The 15,682-nt window shown below is 52.4% G+C and overlaps 5 protein-coding genes across 5 annotated transcripts; 3 read left to right on the forward strand and 2 right to left on the reverse strand.

Moving 5' to 3' along the window:
- Positions 1-1,390: 1,390 nt before the first annotated feature.
- On the forward strand, positions 1,391-3,122 carry COCCADRAFT_94953 (uncharacterized protein; the record flags this gene model as incomplete). The annotated part of the gene is made up of 2 exons (XM_007713667.1): positions 1,391-1,461; positions 1,703-3,122. 2 exons carry the CDS (start codon positions 1,391-1,393, stop codon positions 3,120-3,122), a joined length of 1,491 nt encoding a protein of 496 aa, XP_007711857.1.
- Positions 3,123-4,041: 919 nt separating this feature from the next.
- On the forward strand, positions 4,042-5,663 carry COCCADRAFT_95047 (uncharacterized protein; the record flags this gene model as incomplete). Its single annotated transcript, XM_007713668.1, has 4 exons — positions 4,042-4,356; positions 4,413-4,633; positions 4,687-5,186; positions 5,239-5,663. 4 exons carry the CDS (start codon positions 4,042-4,044, stop codon positions 5,661-5,663), a joined length of 1,461 nt encoding a protein of 486 aa, XP_007711858.1.
- Positions 5,664-6,069: 406 nt separating this feature from the next.
- On the forward strand, positions 6,070-8,622 carry COCCADRAFT_95008 (uncharacterized protein; the record flags this gene model as incomplete). Its single annotated transcript, XM_007713669.1, has 1 exon — positions 6,070-8,622. The coding sequence occupies one exon, from the start codon at positions 6,070-6,072 to the stop codon at positions 8,620-8,622; it is 2,553 nt and encodes an 850-aa protein (XP_007711859.1).
- A 2-nt stretch (positions 8,623-8,624) lies between these two features.
- COCCADRAFT_94955 (uncharacterized protein) lies at positions 8,625-8,798 on the reverse strand (the record flags this gene model as incomplete). The annotated part of the gene is made up of 1 exon (XM_007713670.1): positions 8,625-8,798. A coding segment is annotated over one exon (174 nt), but the record flags the coding sequence as incomplete, so codon positions are not given.
- Positions 8,799-9,057: 259 nt separating this feature from the next.
- COCCADRAFT_94951 (uncharacterized protein) lies at positions 9,058-13,880 on the reverse strand (the record flags this gene model as incomplete). Its single annotated transcript, XM_007713671.1, has 2 exons — positions 9,058-9,084; positions 9,138-13,880. 2 exons carry the CDS (start codon positions 13,878-13,880, stop codon positions 9,058-9,060), a joined length of 4,770 nt encoding a protein of 1,589 aa, XP_007711861.1.
- Positions 13,881-15,682: the final 1,802 nt, after the last annotated feature.

The raw sequence follows: 15,682 nt of genomic DNA on the forward strand, positions 1-15,682 counted from the left end.
GAAAAACGCCATTTCGGATAGGCAACGTTGTGTGCACAAGTCACGGCGAAGGTTGTGGTTGGGGCAGCTTGGGAGGCGCATTCAGCTGTGTTTATCCTTGTTGCAGGATTGCCTTGGTTGGCAGAGAGTCGCATGTCGCTGGCGTTGGAACAATATTGGCCGACAAGGCTACCATTCCTGCGGAGAATGTTGTTGCGGCCTAGCCCAGGCCTTATTCTTTCTAATCTAGAAGTGTAAGCACAATGTAGCAGTAGGGTGGCATGTATGGGACAAAAGGGGACAGGGGGGACGTGGGAGCACAAGGACAAGCCGGTGCGATCTGCGCAAAGGCAGTGTCTGAAACCAGGAAAACGTTAGCTAGTGTGCCTATTGTGCGAGGGAATGGCATGCGCGGGTTGTGAGAAACGGCCCGAAGGCAGGTTGAAGGAGGATAGCGGCCGATGGGGACGTCGACCTCCTTTCACAGGCTTCAGGTTTGGAAAGCCAAAAATCCCGCCACCTTCCGATACACATTTGTTGTCATGCCTACCCCCTGGTAAGCCTGTGGACTGGAACCACCAATGCTGGCTGTTTTTTTACCTTTGCGCCGCAGCCAGCAGTGCAGATATCAGGCTGTTGTAGCGTTGTCACGGGCGCAGCCGCCTCAGCTCAGACTGCGGGCTCCAATGCTGTCGCTGGCCACGCCATCCATGGCTTGACTGCGGGATCGATTCGAGTCAGCCAACATCACGCCAATTGAGGGCGCCTTGCAGGTATGGCATGGTTTTGGAGCAAGCCAATCGCGTCGACCTAGCGAGTTTCAAAACAGCGTGGATGCGGAGTGGAAGATATGGGCGGGAGGAGCCAAGAGGCGCATAAAAGGAATGAGCGGGATATTGGCACGACTGCGCATGGCTGATTGGTCGCAAGGATGGCCGGAAGTTAATCCACGGCAATCCCCCACCAAGATTTCCGAACTTCTGGCGTGTTTGCAAAGGTGATCCAGATAAGCCATGGGTGAGCATACGAGTGGCTGTAAGGTTTCCCCTACCACGATCAAATCGAGCAAATCGAGTATTGCCATGCAGTCATGTGCTATAAGGCCTAAGCCCCTCACCGCGCTTCTACATCTGCCAGTCGTCAGCACTTGCTCTCCCTCTCACCTCTCTCTCTCTGTCTTTCCTTTTTTATTCTTGTCCAGAACGTTGCGTAATATCACCACTCTCTCTTGCCAGCTGTTCTTTGCGCCGACTACAAGAATATTTGTAGTACATGCGATGCACTACTCATCGAACCAGAGCCCACTATGACCTCACGACAACCGATACGTCCTCCCACGTTCAAACAACCCGGCGGATAGCGATATACCATTTGCGCTCAGCCACTTGAAGCGCCCTTTTTCAAACCGACGATGACATTGCCGTTCAACCAGGAATCATGGATCTGGTACACATGCGCGGTTTGCATGATCGGAGCGAGGCTGTAAGTGGCTTTTTTTCTCTCTTCCGTTTCATGACATTGGGGTAGTAGTCACGGGACATTGAATAAATGTCCGAGAAAACGGAAATAAACTTTCCGCATTAGCAACACGGCTGGGGGTGGCTTCTGCTCGGGTGCGCCGACATATGGCCTCGGAGTTCCTAGCGTGGTCGATCTATGTTTAATTGCAACTCGCACAACACGTCACAATACTGGTATGCAACGACTGACCGATATGCATCAGTATCTCTCGCAAAATCCTATTTCGATCCATCAAAGGGCTCCAATTCGATGATTATATCATGGGCCTCTTTGTCACGGCCGCCTACACCGTCTTGCTCGTGTTTTCCAACAGATGGTTAAAAGTCCACTCGAACCTGGAACCCCCAGGATTTGACTTTGGCGCTCTCAGCCCTGAAGAGCTATCGAGAAGGGTGTATGGAAGTAAGTTGGTAGTTGTGGTAGAGCAGATGCAGATTGCAGTGCTCTGGTCATGCAAGGCCTGTCTTTTGATCATGTACCACCGCATAACACGGACGGCGCTTCACTATGAGAACATTGCGATCAAGGTTCTGGCCGTATATACCGCGATTGGGTTTGTCGTCATAGAGGTTCTCTACTTTTCAGCCTGGTGTCGTCCGTTTTCCGCATACTACGCGGTGCCAACCACCTCGCTGCAGTGTACGACGCTAATTAACCACCGCATCACGAAAGCAGTCTTCAGTATATCTTCGGACTTGAGCATGCTTTTCATCTCGTTGCCGATGCTTGTGCGATCGCTACTGCCGATGAAGAGGAAGATTATCCTATGCGGCATCTTTTCTCTGGGACTCTTTGTCGTGATTGCCAGTATCGCAAACGCCTACTCGTCCTTTACCCATCCATACAAGGCGACATGGATCTCGTGGTATGTTCGGGAGTCGTCGACAGCGATCCTGGTGGCCAATTTACCCTTTACATGGAATGTCGTGAGGGAATTCTTTGAGGTTGGGCAGTTTGACGCGTCTCCTCCTCCGGCGTGGACTTATCATTCGTCTCGCACAGCAAGAGGCCGCACAACAACACAGCTACTGAATCAGCAGATGGGCACGACCAATCGCACTTATGCCACCAGCACCAACCCAAGCCGAACGCGACGAAGCACGAGTCTGGTGATGTCGACCGAGGTGATTCCACCCAAGAAGAGCCACCAATCCGAAGACGCCAGAATAGATTTGATGGAAGAAGCAATTGGGCTTCAGGACTTTGCGCCAGTAGTTTTGCGCAGCACTAATGACGGCGTCGGGATTTTTGACCTGGAATCGGGTCTAGTCGACAAACTGGACGCACGACCAGTTTCGTATAATCACATTCAACAAAGCAACAACTTCATGGCTGTTCCGCAGACCATTATACAAGATGGAAACGGCGGCTTCTACATTGATGGCCGTCCGATTTCCTCGCCGTCTATGGCGCACATGACTGTTTCGTCGAAGCGGACAAGCGCGAATAGTGTGACGAGCTTGTTTCGGAGGCCAAGCAGTCCGGTGCCGAGTTACTCGACCACGAAGACGGATGACGAGGGTGGGCGCAAGGATAGGCCGGGAAATGGCGGCGGGGAAGTGACGGCGGACAAAGGGAGGGATGCGACGGATGCAAGGGCAAGATCGCGGGTGATGGGATGAATGCGGGGGGAATGCCTCCCGGGCGTGACGACTGTGATGCTAATGATAAAGATACCCCTTTTCTTTTGTGGATATTCTTTTTTGAGGTAGTCGTAGTAATGGCAGAGATGGGACCGTAATGTAATACAATCTTGTTCCAGTACCAGTATAGTCAGTGTCTTCCACCCTACATGTTCAGTATGTATAACATGACGACAGGAAAAAGACGTGTTCATCTGGCTGCCATGGTCCTTCACTGCAGCCCCGAAGCCTACAAAGAGTAGTCCGATAGGGTTACTCGACTTTCCCCGCCCGCAAACGGGATGAGGGGTTCCGGATGCAGGGCACAAGGCAAGCAGTGTATGTGCATACATGCGAACGTACATATACCACGGCGACGCCCCGCATTGTGCGGAGAAGGGTCTTGTTTGGTATGCACGTTACAGACAGGTGCTCGGAGCGATTATCTAGTTCATCTACCACTACTCCATTGCCACTGCTACTACCATACTCGTGCTACTTACCATGACATGTCGGGCCCGGTCCCGCGTACACCCGCCCGCGTCATACCAAGCTTCATGTAGGACTACCCCGCGTGACATGCGACGCTGAATGACATGCCGCGCGCAACGGCAATCAAAACCGCGCAATCAATGGCAATGCGACAGAGGGGTATTAGCCGTGGGGCCTCTTGTTTCCAGGCACTATGTAAGCGGGCTCTGGGCCTCTGCGACGAGCGCACGACGGCTTGCTGTGGCCCTCGGCTCTGGTTATCCCGCTAGGCGACTCTTCGACTAAGCAAGAGCTGCTCGTCCCATCAGCCGAACATCGTCGCCCTTCTGACTGCCCATTCGAGACCGCGGCCGGAAACCACCACCTTCTGAAACGCGCTGGCAGCTGCAATTCCGAGGCTATCTTCTTGTTCTACACATCATTCGCAATGAGGCCGGCAATTGCTGCCCCCGCGGCTATCCGCCATGCATCTTCAATTGCCCATCCCTCCCGTCGCCAGACTTGTGCTTTTGCAACTCGCTGTTTAGCTTCTCACTCGCCTGCGACATCGGCCCAACTTTTGAGCCCGCGACGACCAGCAACAATCACTGCCAGGACAACTCCCGCCAGCCTATACACTCTCGTCGCACAGCACAGAATGGCGTCCTCCTCCTCAGTCCAGAAGATCAAGGTCAAAAACCCCGTCGTGGAGCTCGACGGTGATGAGATGACCAGGATCATCTGGCAGGTCATCAAGGACAAGGTACTACCAACACCACGGAAAATCAAAATGCGCGCCCACCATACTTACCACTGCAGTTTATCCACCCTTACCTCGACATTGACCTCAAGTACTACGACCTGGGCCTGCCATACCGTGATGAGACCGACGACCAAGTCACGCTCGATGCCGCCGAGGCCATCAAAAAGTACTCAGTTGGTGTCAAGTGCGCAACCATTACTCCAGACGAGCAGCGTGTAGAAGAATTCAAGCTCAAGAAGATGTGGTTGTCGCCCAATGGCACCATTCGAAACCATCTGTAGGTCACATGTTTGCAACGAATTGCCCCAAAACTCGCTAACAGCACATTAGAGGAGGAACCGTCTTCCGCGCACCCATTGTTATCCCCACCATCCCTCGTCTCGTCCCTGGATGGAAGCAGCCCATCATCATTGGCCGTCACGCTTTCGGCGACCAGTACCGCGCCAAGGACCGTGTCATCCCCGGTGAGGGTACCTTGGAAATGGTCTTCACACCAAAGGGCGGCAAGCCCGAGGTGATCAAGGTCTACGACTTCCCTGCAGAGGGTGGTGTCGCTCAGACCCAGTACAACACAACCGAGTCCATCTCGGGCTTCGCACATGCCTCGTTCAAGATGGCGCTCGACAAGAAGCTGCCTCTGTACATGAGCACTAAGAACACCATTCTTAAAGCCTACGACGGAAAGTTCAAGGATGTTTTCCAAGAAATCTACGACACCCAGTATAAGAAGGACTTTGAGGCCGCCAAGATCTGGTACGAGCACCGTCTGATTGACGACATGGTCGCTCAGATGATCAAGAGCGAGGGTGGCTACGTTATTGCCATGAAGAGTACGTATTTGCCCTGCATGACCCTGGGATATCTGCTAACAACCCCCACCAGACTACGACGGAGACGTCCAATCTGACATTGTCGCTCAGGGTTTCGGCTCTCTTGGTCTCATGACTTCCACACTCATCACCCCCGACGGCAAGACGTTCGAGGCTGAGGCCGCGCACGGTACCGTTACCCGCCACTACCGCGAGCACCAAAAGGGCAAGGAGACATCTACTAACCCCATTGCCTCCATCTTTGCCTGGACACAAGGTCTGGCCAAGCGTGGCGAGCTCGACAACACCCCTGAACTTGTCGTCTTTGCCGAGACGCTCGAGAAGGCTTGCATCGACACGGTCGATGTTGACAAGATCATGACCAAGGATCTGGCGCTAGCGTGCGGAAAGAAGGATAGGGCTAGCTGGGTCACAACCAACGAGTACCTGGACGCAGTGGAACGAAGGCTCAAGTCGAGTTTGAAGGGAAAGCTATAGACGCAAGGAGCAGGCCAAGGACAAGATATCCTGGTTGAGTGATCACCCTACGTATCCAATGTTGAGTGCATATAGACGGATGAGTGCTTATTCCCATGTAGAAATCAAATCTACCAATTCTCAGGACATGTTTGTTTATTTTTGAATGCCGAAACAATAGTTCGTGCATAGGTTCCCTTGTTCCACGGTGACGCAAGTGGGTCTATGTTTGCTTGTTACACATGTTGAGGCCAAACAAGCGCCACAGCCGTTTACTGAACCCTCGAACCCCTCCGATCACTCTGTCAAAGGCATCATTTGGCCTCACCGGCGGTCTATGCTCAATCTAGTTGAAAAACAGACCGCTTGATGACCGCTCCCATTCATATGAACCTCTGCTCTGGGGGTTGTCCCAACAAGAGCAGCTATGGCCTTGATTACAGCACAAACATCGATAGCAGACCCCGCACCAGATGAGAACACAGACCCGTTGGCCGCGGAGAACAGTGCGTATTTCTCACCTCAAAAGCGCGCCCGTCCCGCGGCGTCGAGCCTGAGGTCACCTCTGGTTCGCGAACGATTCCTACGTGAAACGACAATGTCTGCAACACCACAGCCTCGGACACCTACTGGAGGGCACAGGATAGTTGTTAGAGTTCGAAATAACCCATTGCCAGCCGATTTGGAAGTAGGGAAGAACATCTTTCGCCCTCCAATGAATTGTTCATCTAGTAGGGTCTCGCCAAAGAAGGATGCAACTGGGGTCAGGGACAGTACGGCGGAGAACGCAAAAGAATTGACGACGCCCACGAAAATGCGGTCAACCAGTCCCCTGAAAATGATGATCACCATGAAGCCGAGCCCTGCGAAAGCCGCTGTCAGTACGCCACCAAAAGCCACCGCCCCAAAACACGACTTTCGAACCGGATCTCCAACAAAAAAGCCGTCGGATCTTTCGAGAAACAGGAGCACCAGAGAGCAGGGTTCTGATAAGTCCACGTTCGGGACTCCTTTGAAAAAGGGCAGACCGGAAACACCCAACCACGAACGGCCTTGCAGTCCAGTGAAGCGCACGATTGAGCTAGACTCGCCCACCTCATCTGTCGATATGAGCCCGGATCTGGCCAGAAATCTAGTATCACATCCCAATCACTTGCTCCGTATGCTCTCAGGGTGTCTAGCAGACGCTACCATGGACGACGACTCAGCAGCGATACCCGTCAGACGAGCTATCCCCAACCCGAGCGAATACTTTACGCCAATCAAGAAGACACGAAAGCCGGTGAACTTGCAGCCGAAGAACATTGGTGATCTCACGGCGAACTTCGGAAGCAACAACACTAGTCCGGCTTTCGACTGGCCATTTTCCCCGTGTGTGGAAAGGAACCTTGCTTCGCCTACGCCTACCCCGTTACGCAAGGCTTCGGAAAAGCTTCAGCTGGTGGGGTCAGGTTCTTATGAGAGAATCTCGGAAGATGATGCTCCATGTGTACCGGATGTGGCTGCCAGACTCAACTTTGAGAAGGAGTTGTCCTCAATTCTGCCTTTGCAGGGGCTGGAACAGATTGTCAATACGTCACCTGAGGCGCAGCCCACTCAACTCCTATCGGAGTCTGGCATGGATTGTTTTGCCGACAAGACACAAGAATCACAGGCATCTCAATATTCGTCTTCTTATTGTCCGAATACGAAACGACAACGCGACATGAGGGCGGATTCTGGGAAGCAAATTGAGTGGAGTGATGCGAACGAGGATACCCTGGAGAATTCAGAGACACAAACTGCTAGCCAGGACGAACACGTAGAGACGAATCTTAGCATATCATTGGAGCTGGAGAAAGACACGGACAACGCAAAGACGACTTCGAGCATCCCAATCCCGGCACTCTGCAAACCTGTCAACTTGAGCGAGTTGCTCCCGATACCGAACAGCGAACCCACAGACCAACAAGATGCGAGTACCTCAGGTACAGTTGGAAGGTCTACAACACTCAAAAAGTTCAACTACAACATGTCGTCCCTGCCAAGAATCAAGACAAACTCTCCAAACAAGGTGGCCTTGACAAAGCTCCCTAGCAAGTCCACAATACCGCGGTGTCAGTCTATCGGATACCTATCAGGCCAGACAAAGGATAATCGTCCCACCGCAACCGAGTCACCAAATCTCAAAAGCGCAAGTCCGAGCAAGACAAAAGGCCCAGCAAGCACAATATCCCACAAACCCACAAAATCCATCACCACACCTATCAAAACCGCCTCAACCCTCCCCCGCCTCACCCGCACCTCAACCAAGCAACCCACCACCCGCCTTCCCTCCACCTCCCCCTGGAAACTCGAAAGTCCCTTCGCCACCCCTCCGCCTCCCAAACGCCCCTTATCCCTCCACATTCCCCCCAAACTCGCCTCCATCCCAACTCTAAAACAAAAACCCTCAACCCCTAAGCCTCCACGTCCTCTCTCCCTAGTATCGCCCAAAAAAATACCATTGGCATCCACACGCACAGACAACAGTGCTGCAACTCTACCCAGACGCTCACCCACAAAGTTCCAAAAGGCAACCTCTCCAACATCGCCAGAGAAAAAAGTGGTAGTAGTAGTAGTGCAGCAAGAATCCACAACCCCCTCCACAACTCCCCCAACCCTCTTCCTCCTCCCCGCCCCAACTCCCCCTTTACCCTCACTCGCATCCCCAACCCGACCCCGCCGCCGCCGTCCCGCAACCCTATTCATCCCCGTTCCCGCCCCTTCTTCTTCTTCTTCCTCATCCGAACAACAGCATACAGAACAGTATCTGGCTCCGCAAGATACCGACCGCAATGCCCTCCGCACACCCAGCAAAACTATCCTGCACAGCCTCGACAGGGCGATTGATGAGAAGATTGCAGAGGATGCGGCGAGGGGCGTTGTTGTTACGGCTGGTGGGAATCGGGTTCGGGATTTGTTGGAGGCGAGGAAGGGGAGAAGGGGTGTGAGGGGTTGAGGTTATTGTTGTTGTTGTTGTTGTTGTTGTTCTCGGTGCAGGGAAGAAAAGGGAGAATCGGGAGTTGGGTGGTTTAGGGGGCGTTGGAGGGATGAGGGAGGATAACTGGGGTGGTATGGAAGGGGCGCTTTCCTTTCAACTTGTATACACATTTGGGTGGGATGGTTTGTTGGAGTTTGAGAGATTCATTATGGGAGAGGGTGGTCATGTTTTTCAATTGTATAAATTTTATTTCTTTTGCTTTTGGGTTGGTGTAACTATTGTATTTAAGAGAACATCACAAGCAGATACATTGTCAAATGATGTAACATGTAAACGTTTTATTCGTTAGTGTCGTAGTTACTTTTATTGTTGAGCATGTCAGAATACAACATCATCAGTACACCGTTAATCCTACTCCCCATCGGCACGCGAAAACTTCGTCAAACACATCACTCAATCCGTCTGGTTAATAACAGCATCCTGCTTCGCGTTAGCCCTACTCATCATCATAATCAAACAAGCACACAGCTTACCCTCGCAACCTCATACAATGGCCTTACGCCGGTCCAGTACTCAAACTGATTCACACCCTGCCCAACCAAAACCTCAAGCCCATTCACCGTCTTCCACCCGTTGTCCATGGCAAGCTGGATAAGTGCAGTAACAGATGGTTTGTACGCCATCTCAAGCAGAATCCTCTCACCTCCCACATCGATATCCCTAACCGACGCCTTACCCTTTTCAAACAGCGAGCACAGCGTCTCGCGGATGGCAATATCGATGGGTTGGTCGGCGGGAATAGTGCCGATAGCGGCCTGAGGCGCGGCGTCGAGGGCGGCGACGTCATCTGGCGAGTTCAAGACGTGGACATTGTATTCTGCTGAAAAGGCGTTCTTGAGAGTTTCCATCTTGGCGGGGTTGCGGCCGAGGAGGTAGATGGGACTGTAGCCCATTTCTTTCAGGGCGTAGATGGCTGCGCGGCTTGTGCCACCACCACCGATGACGAGGGCAGAGCCGCTTCCTTGGGCACCGGCATTGCGTAGGATGAGGACCATGCCTAGGTAGTCTGTGTTGCGGCCAATGAGCCGGGTTACCTCCTTGCCGGTAGTCTCGTCGATGGAGACTTCGGGAACGATAGTGTTGACGGCGCCAATTACTTCCACCTCTGGGCCGACTCCGTCAAGCAGAGGTATGACGTCCTGCTTTAGAGGAATAGTGACACTGGCACCGCCAAAATCCGGTGTGCGGATGATGTCGCGGAACGAGTTTACATCTGTGGTCTCGTGGCGACTGTAGATGTGAGGCAGTCCAGTCTCACGGAAGAGAGTGTTGTGCAGACGTGGGCTGGGACTTTGCGCAATGGGAGAACCGAAAATGTAAAACTGCTTTGTCGGAATCTCACCCATCAAAGAAAGGCCACGACGAATATCTACCGCTGAAAGCTGTCCTGGTGCAGTTGCAGAAGGAAGCTGAGGGTGCGATACAGGAGTCATGAAGCCGTTCAATATCCTGCTCATCTTGCCCTTTTCTCCCATGTTTATGGCAATCAAAGGCGTAGGATGGGCTGTTTGCGCCCAGCTCTTGAACTCGGCGAGCGCAAAGTTGTCTTCCAGCGACTTGGCGACGCCGACCAGCTTAATAACAGTACCGTACTGGAGGGCACGGTTGTACTGTGATATCCAAGAGCCGTTCTTCCAGTTCAACTCGCCCTTCGGGTCATGATGACTTGCGATGATCTCGGAGAAACCGCGATTCTCCGATATCTCCTGTAGCACATGCTCGGGCATGGTCAACTCCAGGTCAACAAACTCACATCCCAGTCGCAATGCCGTTCGATAAAGTGTAAGAGCCTCGTCATATGCTCTGTCCGGGAATTTACCACCCTGCGCCTGTGTTCTCAAAGTAAAGATGACTGGAATCGAGGTGACTGTGCGTAGAATGGTGAGTTGCTCAATGACAAAGTCTGGTGTTGGTAGGCCTGGTTGACCTTCCGGATCCTCAAGCAGATCAATCCTCAGCTCGACAGCATCCGAACCGACTACGATTGCAGGTAGCGTTTTGATCCAAGACTCGAGTCGCGGCGCAGAAAGGCAGACAAAGAAAGAGTGCTTTCTCTTCTTGAACCCCTCCAAAACTGATACCCTGCCTGTGATTACGTTTAGGAAACGTGCCATCTCTGCCTGTGCTTGAGGGACATCGTTCAGCCCAGCAGCCTGGCTATGAAAGCGGTAGTTGCTGCATTCTTCGTACCAACCCTTACGTCGAAGCCAGACGCCCATAATGTCGTCGACGTATGCTGGCCTTGTCTTATCAATCTGAAGAAAAGAGATGACCTTGTTGATGTCTCGTGAGATCAGAAGAACGATACCGCCGCTCTTGTGGTAGTCGATGAGTAGCTTGCGAGCCGCTGGTGTCTCGACTATCCCCCCACCACAAGCGAAGACATGTCCGTTGGGCTTCTCTTTACCAACCCTCTCCAAGAGTTTAAGCTCTGCGCTTCGGAAGCCTTCCCAGCCTTGCTCCTTGATGAGTTCGGGAATCGTCATGCCAACATGTTGCTCAAGAGCGGTGTCCAGATCGATCAAAGGCCATCCAAGAGCGCGTGCCGCCCAGCTACCCATGGTTGTCTTACCAGCGCCTCGCATCCCGATGACGAAGATGGATCGCTGATAGACCTTTGACGCAGCCTTGCGTGTGCTGGTCTTTGGCGCCAGCTCTACACCCTCGAGCTTGGCTTTGAAGACCTGGTTCAGGCTATCCCAGTACCCTGGCCATGTCTTTCCTGTGCACTCTTTTTCGAGAATGAGCACAGGCGCAGGTGCAACTAATGAGAGAACGGCAAAGCTCATGGCAACACGATGATCATCGTAACAGTGAATGCCAACCTTGGGGGCATCAAGCTCGTAGGCCTTTCCATCAACCTCAATACCATCGTCAAACTGTCTGCAAGTCACGCCAAATTTGGCCAACTCGTCTTCCATGGCTTGGATACGATTGCACTCCTTGACACGCTGGTTCGCGATACCATAGATGCGGGTAGTGACACTAGAGCCGTTTGAAGATGCTACCGCAGCTAGAACAGATGCTGTGAGGAATGCATCCGTCATTGGCTCCATGTCGATTTCCTTGACAGCCTTGAGTTGACCGCGTGGTGGGCCGGTGACAGTTGTCGATGTCTTGGACTGTTCAACAGTGCAGCCCATGGGCTTCAGGACCTCGACGGCGAATCGAGCATCACCTTGCAAGGAGCCAGAACCGATATTGGGAACTGTGCACGTGGTGCCGGTGATGGCTGCGATAGCGAGCGGGTAAGTAGCTGAGCTAGCATCGCTTTCAACCTCATATTCCGATGGGTTGGTGTATGGCTTGTTGGGAATGTGATAGGTGTTGGGGTCGCTCTCGGATCGTTCAACCTGCACTCCGAAAGAAGCCATCATCGCAATAGTCATGTCGATGTATGGCTGTGAGATGACCTTGCCACCAACCAGGCGGAGTGTAACGGGCTTCTTAGAGTATGGGGCACTCAACAGGATTGAAGAGACGTATTGTGAAGACACATTTGCGGTAAGCTCGATTTCGCCTGTGAAGGAATCAGAGCCGAAACCGCCACAGGCTGAGATTCGGAGCGGGAGGCTGCCTTCGTTCTCCTGGTAGTCAATTTCAACACCCATAGTGCGGAGCGATTTTACAAGAGGACCAATGGGTCGCTCCTTCATACGAGCATTACCAGTGACAATAGTCGAGGTGACGCCATCCGTAGGCTGGCAAAGGGCAGTCACTGAGGTCAAGAAACGCGCTGCTGTACCAGCGTTTCCCAGGTAGAGTTCGTTGCTTGATGCCTTGAGGTTACCGCCGTTTCCGGTCACTACCAGCTCCTTGCCGTCGTTTTCCCATGCAAAGGTTGCGCCCTGCATTTTTGCAAGCGCATCCAACATCACCTGCGTGTCATCTGAGTGTAGCAGGTTGGTAATGCGGCACGAGCCCGTTCCGAGCGCAGCAAGTACAAGGACACGGTTGGAGATGCTCTTTGATCCAGGAGGTGTACATGTCACGTTCAGGTCGGACGGGACGCCAGGGTGCACCGATATGCTTGGTGAGAGTGCGATCTTAATATTGCGGTCCTCGACAGAGCTAGCCTTTTTCTCATGGGTCCTCCCGATGCCTGAGAGAAGCACGATTTTCTTAGTTTTACCAGCATTCTTCTTGTCTACAGCCATGATCTTGATAAGGTCATCAACTGGGCATGGCTTGTTCGCCGACCGTTTTCGCACAGTCTTGTCGGCCAGCGATGTAGGCAGTCCGTAGCTTGCAATGCATTTGGTCAAGCGGGCGACTGCAGAAGGATCCAGGACGCCAAGATAACGTGCCAACTCGGCTTCCTTGACCATTCCTATCGCAACGCACTCGCCATGGAGAATCTGAGGGGTGAGAATGGCCTCATAAGCATGGCCGATGGAGTGGCCAAAGTTCAGCAGGTTGCGCAAACCGCCTTCTCGCTCATCTGCAGAGACGACTTCGGCCTTTACTCGGACTGAGCCTAGCACTATGCGTTTGAGGATGCTTGCTATCTCGTCAAAGTTTCTGCGCCCGTCTACAGGCTTCTGATCAATGGCAGCCAAGATGTCGTCTGCATTGCCTTCGAGGGTGGTGAATTCCTCTTCGTTCCAGATGGCGGCTGTCTTGATGACCTCGGCCATGCCGTTGATGACCTCGCGCTTGGGCAGCGACTCGAGAAAGCGCAGGTCAATGTAGATTCTCTCTGGCTGCCAGAAAGCGCCAACCAAGTTTTTCCCTGCAGGCACATCAATGGCTGTCTTTCCGCCTATGCTCGAATCTACCATTGACAGAAGCGTCGTAGGGACATTGACAAACTTTATGCCGCGCATGTATGTCGCTGCAACGTAGCCGATCATGTCGCCAATGACACCACCGCCAAGGGCTATTATGACGGTGTCGCGCACACATCCCTGAGCAAGCAGCCAGTCTTCTACTGCAGCTTTTGTGTGTCGTGACTTGGAAGTCTCGCCGGGCGATATTTGGTAGGTGAGGAAACGTGGTGGAGAGGGAAGCGAGGAGCTTGCATTTTGGAAGGCGGTTTCGAACGTTTCGATGTAAAGAGGGCCGATGTTTGTATCGGTGATGAGGACGTACGTCGACGAGGAAATATTCTGGAGCAAGTCCTGGGCAATGTAGTCTCTCCATATGTCATGGCCGACAACAATGGAGTCTTTGCCCAGGATGTTGACCTTGGTCGGCTCACCGCCGTTGCTCGCCATGGTGGGCTGTCTGGCTGCGAGTCACACTGCGGGCAGAGCGGCGTGAGAAGAAACGGAGGTTTATTTTTTCGAAAAAAAAGAAAAGGTCAATTGACGAAGGAAAGAAAAGGCCCGTCTCTTAACACATTGCCTGTAATTGAACGCGTCCGTGTGAGTCAAGGCGAGATTTACACATTTTGAAAGTCCCTGCGTCGTTGGAGGCGTGACGCTACCTACTATGGCTGAGCTGACCGCCGTCGCCGTCGCCGCCGCCGTTACCGGACCCGTAGCAAACTCGCGGGGCAGCCCCACGCCATCTCCAGCAACCACAGTCGACACACGGTACGACTCCGATGCTTGGATGCACTCGGGACCGCGTTGAATGCAAACACAATGCGCCCATCCTCGTGCTCTGCACAGCGCCCGTTTGTGTTGTGAGGAACAGCTTCGTCTAAGAGCAAACTAGCCACGTTCCTGTCATACCGAACACGAATCCCCGCTTTTTGTTTAGTTTACCAATGTATTCCTCAACCAAGACAATGGCGAGATATCGAAGCAGGACGGTTTTCTTTGAAATTTTTGGATATGGTTCCAGAAGGATCAACAGTATTGGTAGCGTATGTCCATAGTATTGAAGAGCTTACTTCCTCATGGGCGTAAATCAACAAAAGCACTCAGTTAGTAAGAAATCCCATCGCGCAAAGCTAGGTGGATAATTCATCTTCAGCTTAACGAGATAAGATCGTTGCAGTAACGAGGTATGGTGACTAAGCAATAATGCAGCAGATGCATCCATCCTTCGTGCCTCTTCTCTCCTCTCCTCTCCCACTAACCATACATTCCAACTTCAGCCGTGTCGCCAACAACAATCGTCTGCGAGACCATCAAATACCTATCAGCCAAGGTGCTCAGCCGCACTCCAGTCTCTTGGCCTAATGTTACTTCCATTTGTCCGCCCCTCACAACATCCATGCTATGACCCGAGGATGTAATAGCAGGCAGTGCAACCAAGCATCCACCCAAGAGCCAGCACAAAACACTGTGTCGGCGAAGCGTCCTGATTCTTGGTCAGCGAATCAGCACTTCTTGTACTGGACGCCTCAGTTCTACTGTGTAATACACCGGCTGACCCGGCTCGGCAAGCATCTCAGCCAAACATCACAATGACCGCGTTATGTAACGCGTTATGGCGAACCTTTGAGCTGTGTTGGTCCCAATCTCCACTTTTTTCTTACAGTCCCAAACTATTCGCTCATCGCTATCAAAGGTTTGTCCCTACAACCGGGTCAAAGTCCCCAAGTCGACTCTTTGTATTGTTTGTGCATGCCTCATGCCAAGATGTGGACTCACGTAGGCTAAGAATTTGGCGTCTTGGACTGATCATCACAACAGTATTAACAGGGTGTGTACATCGTGTCCGGGGGTAGCATACTTGTTGTTCATCTAACGTCGTAGCAAATTACAGTTTCTGAGATTTTGTGGAAAGTATCTTTGCTAGTCTGCTTCTAGGAAGTATATGGTAAGCACGGAATTTGCATCTTACTTCATCACTTCAACGCAGACCTCTATCCAGACACAAATTGTCCTCCTAGTACTCCGAAAAGCACAAATGAGGGTAGGGGGTTATGTAACTAAGTATCTGACCCAGCAATGGTTCTGATCTGTGGGGTCAATCTACTCCTCATCCTGCCGTCATCACGTGAAGTCCAAGGGGTTGGCAATCTTGGACGGATAACCATGGCGCCCAAGCCGTCTCGCGGTCAGCCGTCCAAGAATGATTGAAGCTTGGAAATGCAAACGTGTAGAATTTCCAAGCACGCCAC

This window comes from Bipolaris zeicola, assembly GCF_000523435.1.
Source record: "Bipolaris zeicola 26-R-13 unplaced genomic scaffold scaffold_65, whole genome shotgun sequence".
Taxonomy (NCBI): Eukaryota; Fungi; Ascomycota; class Dothideomycetes; order Pleosporales; family Pleosporaceae; genus Bipolaris; species Bipolaris zeicola.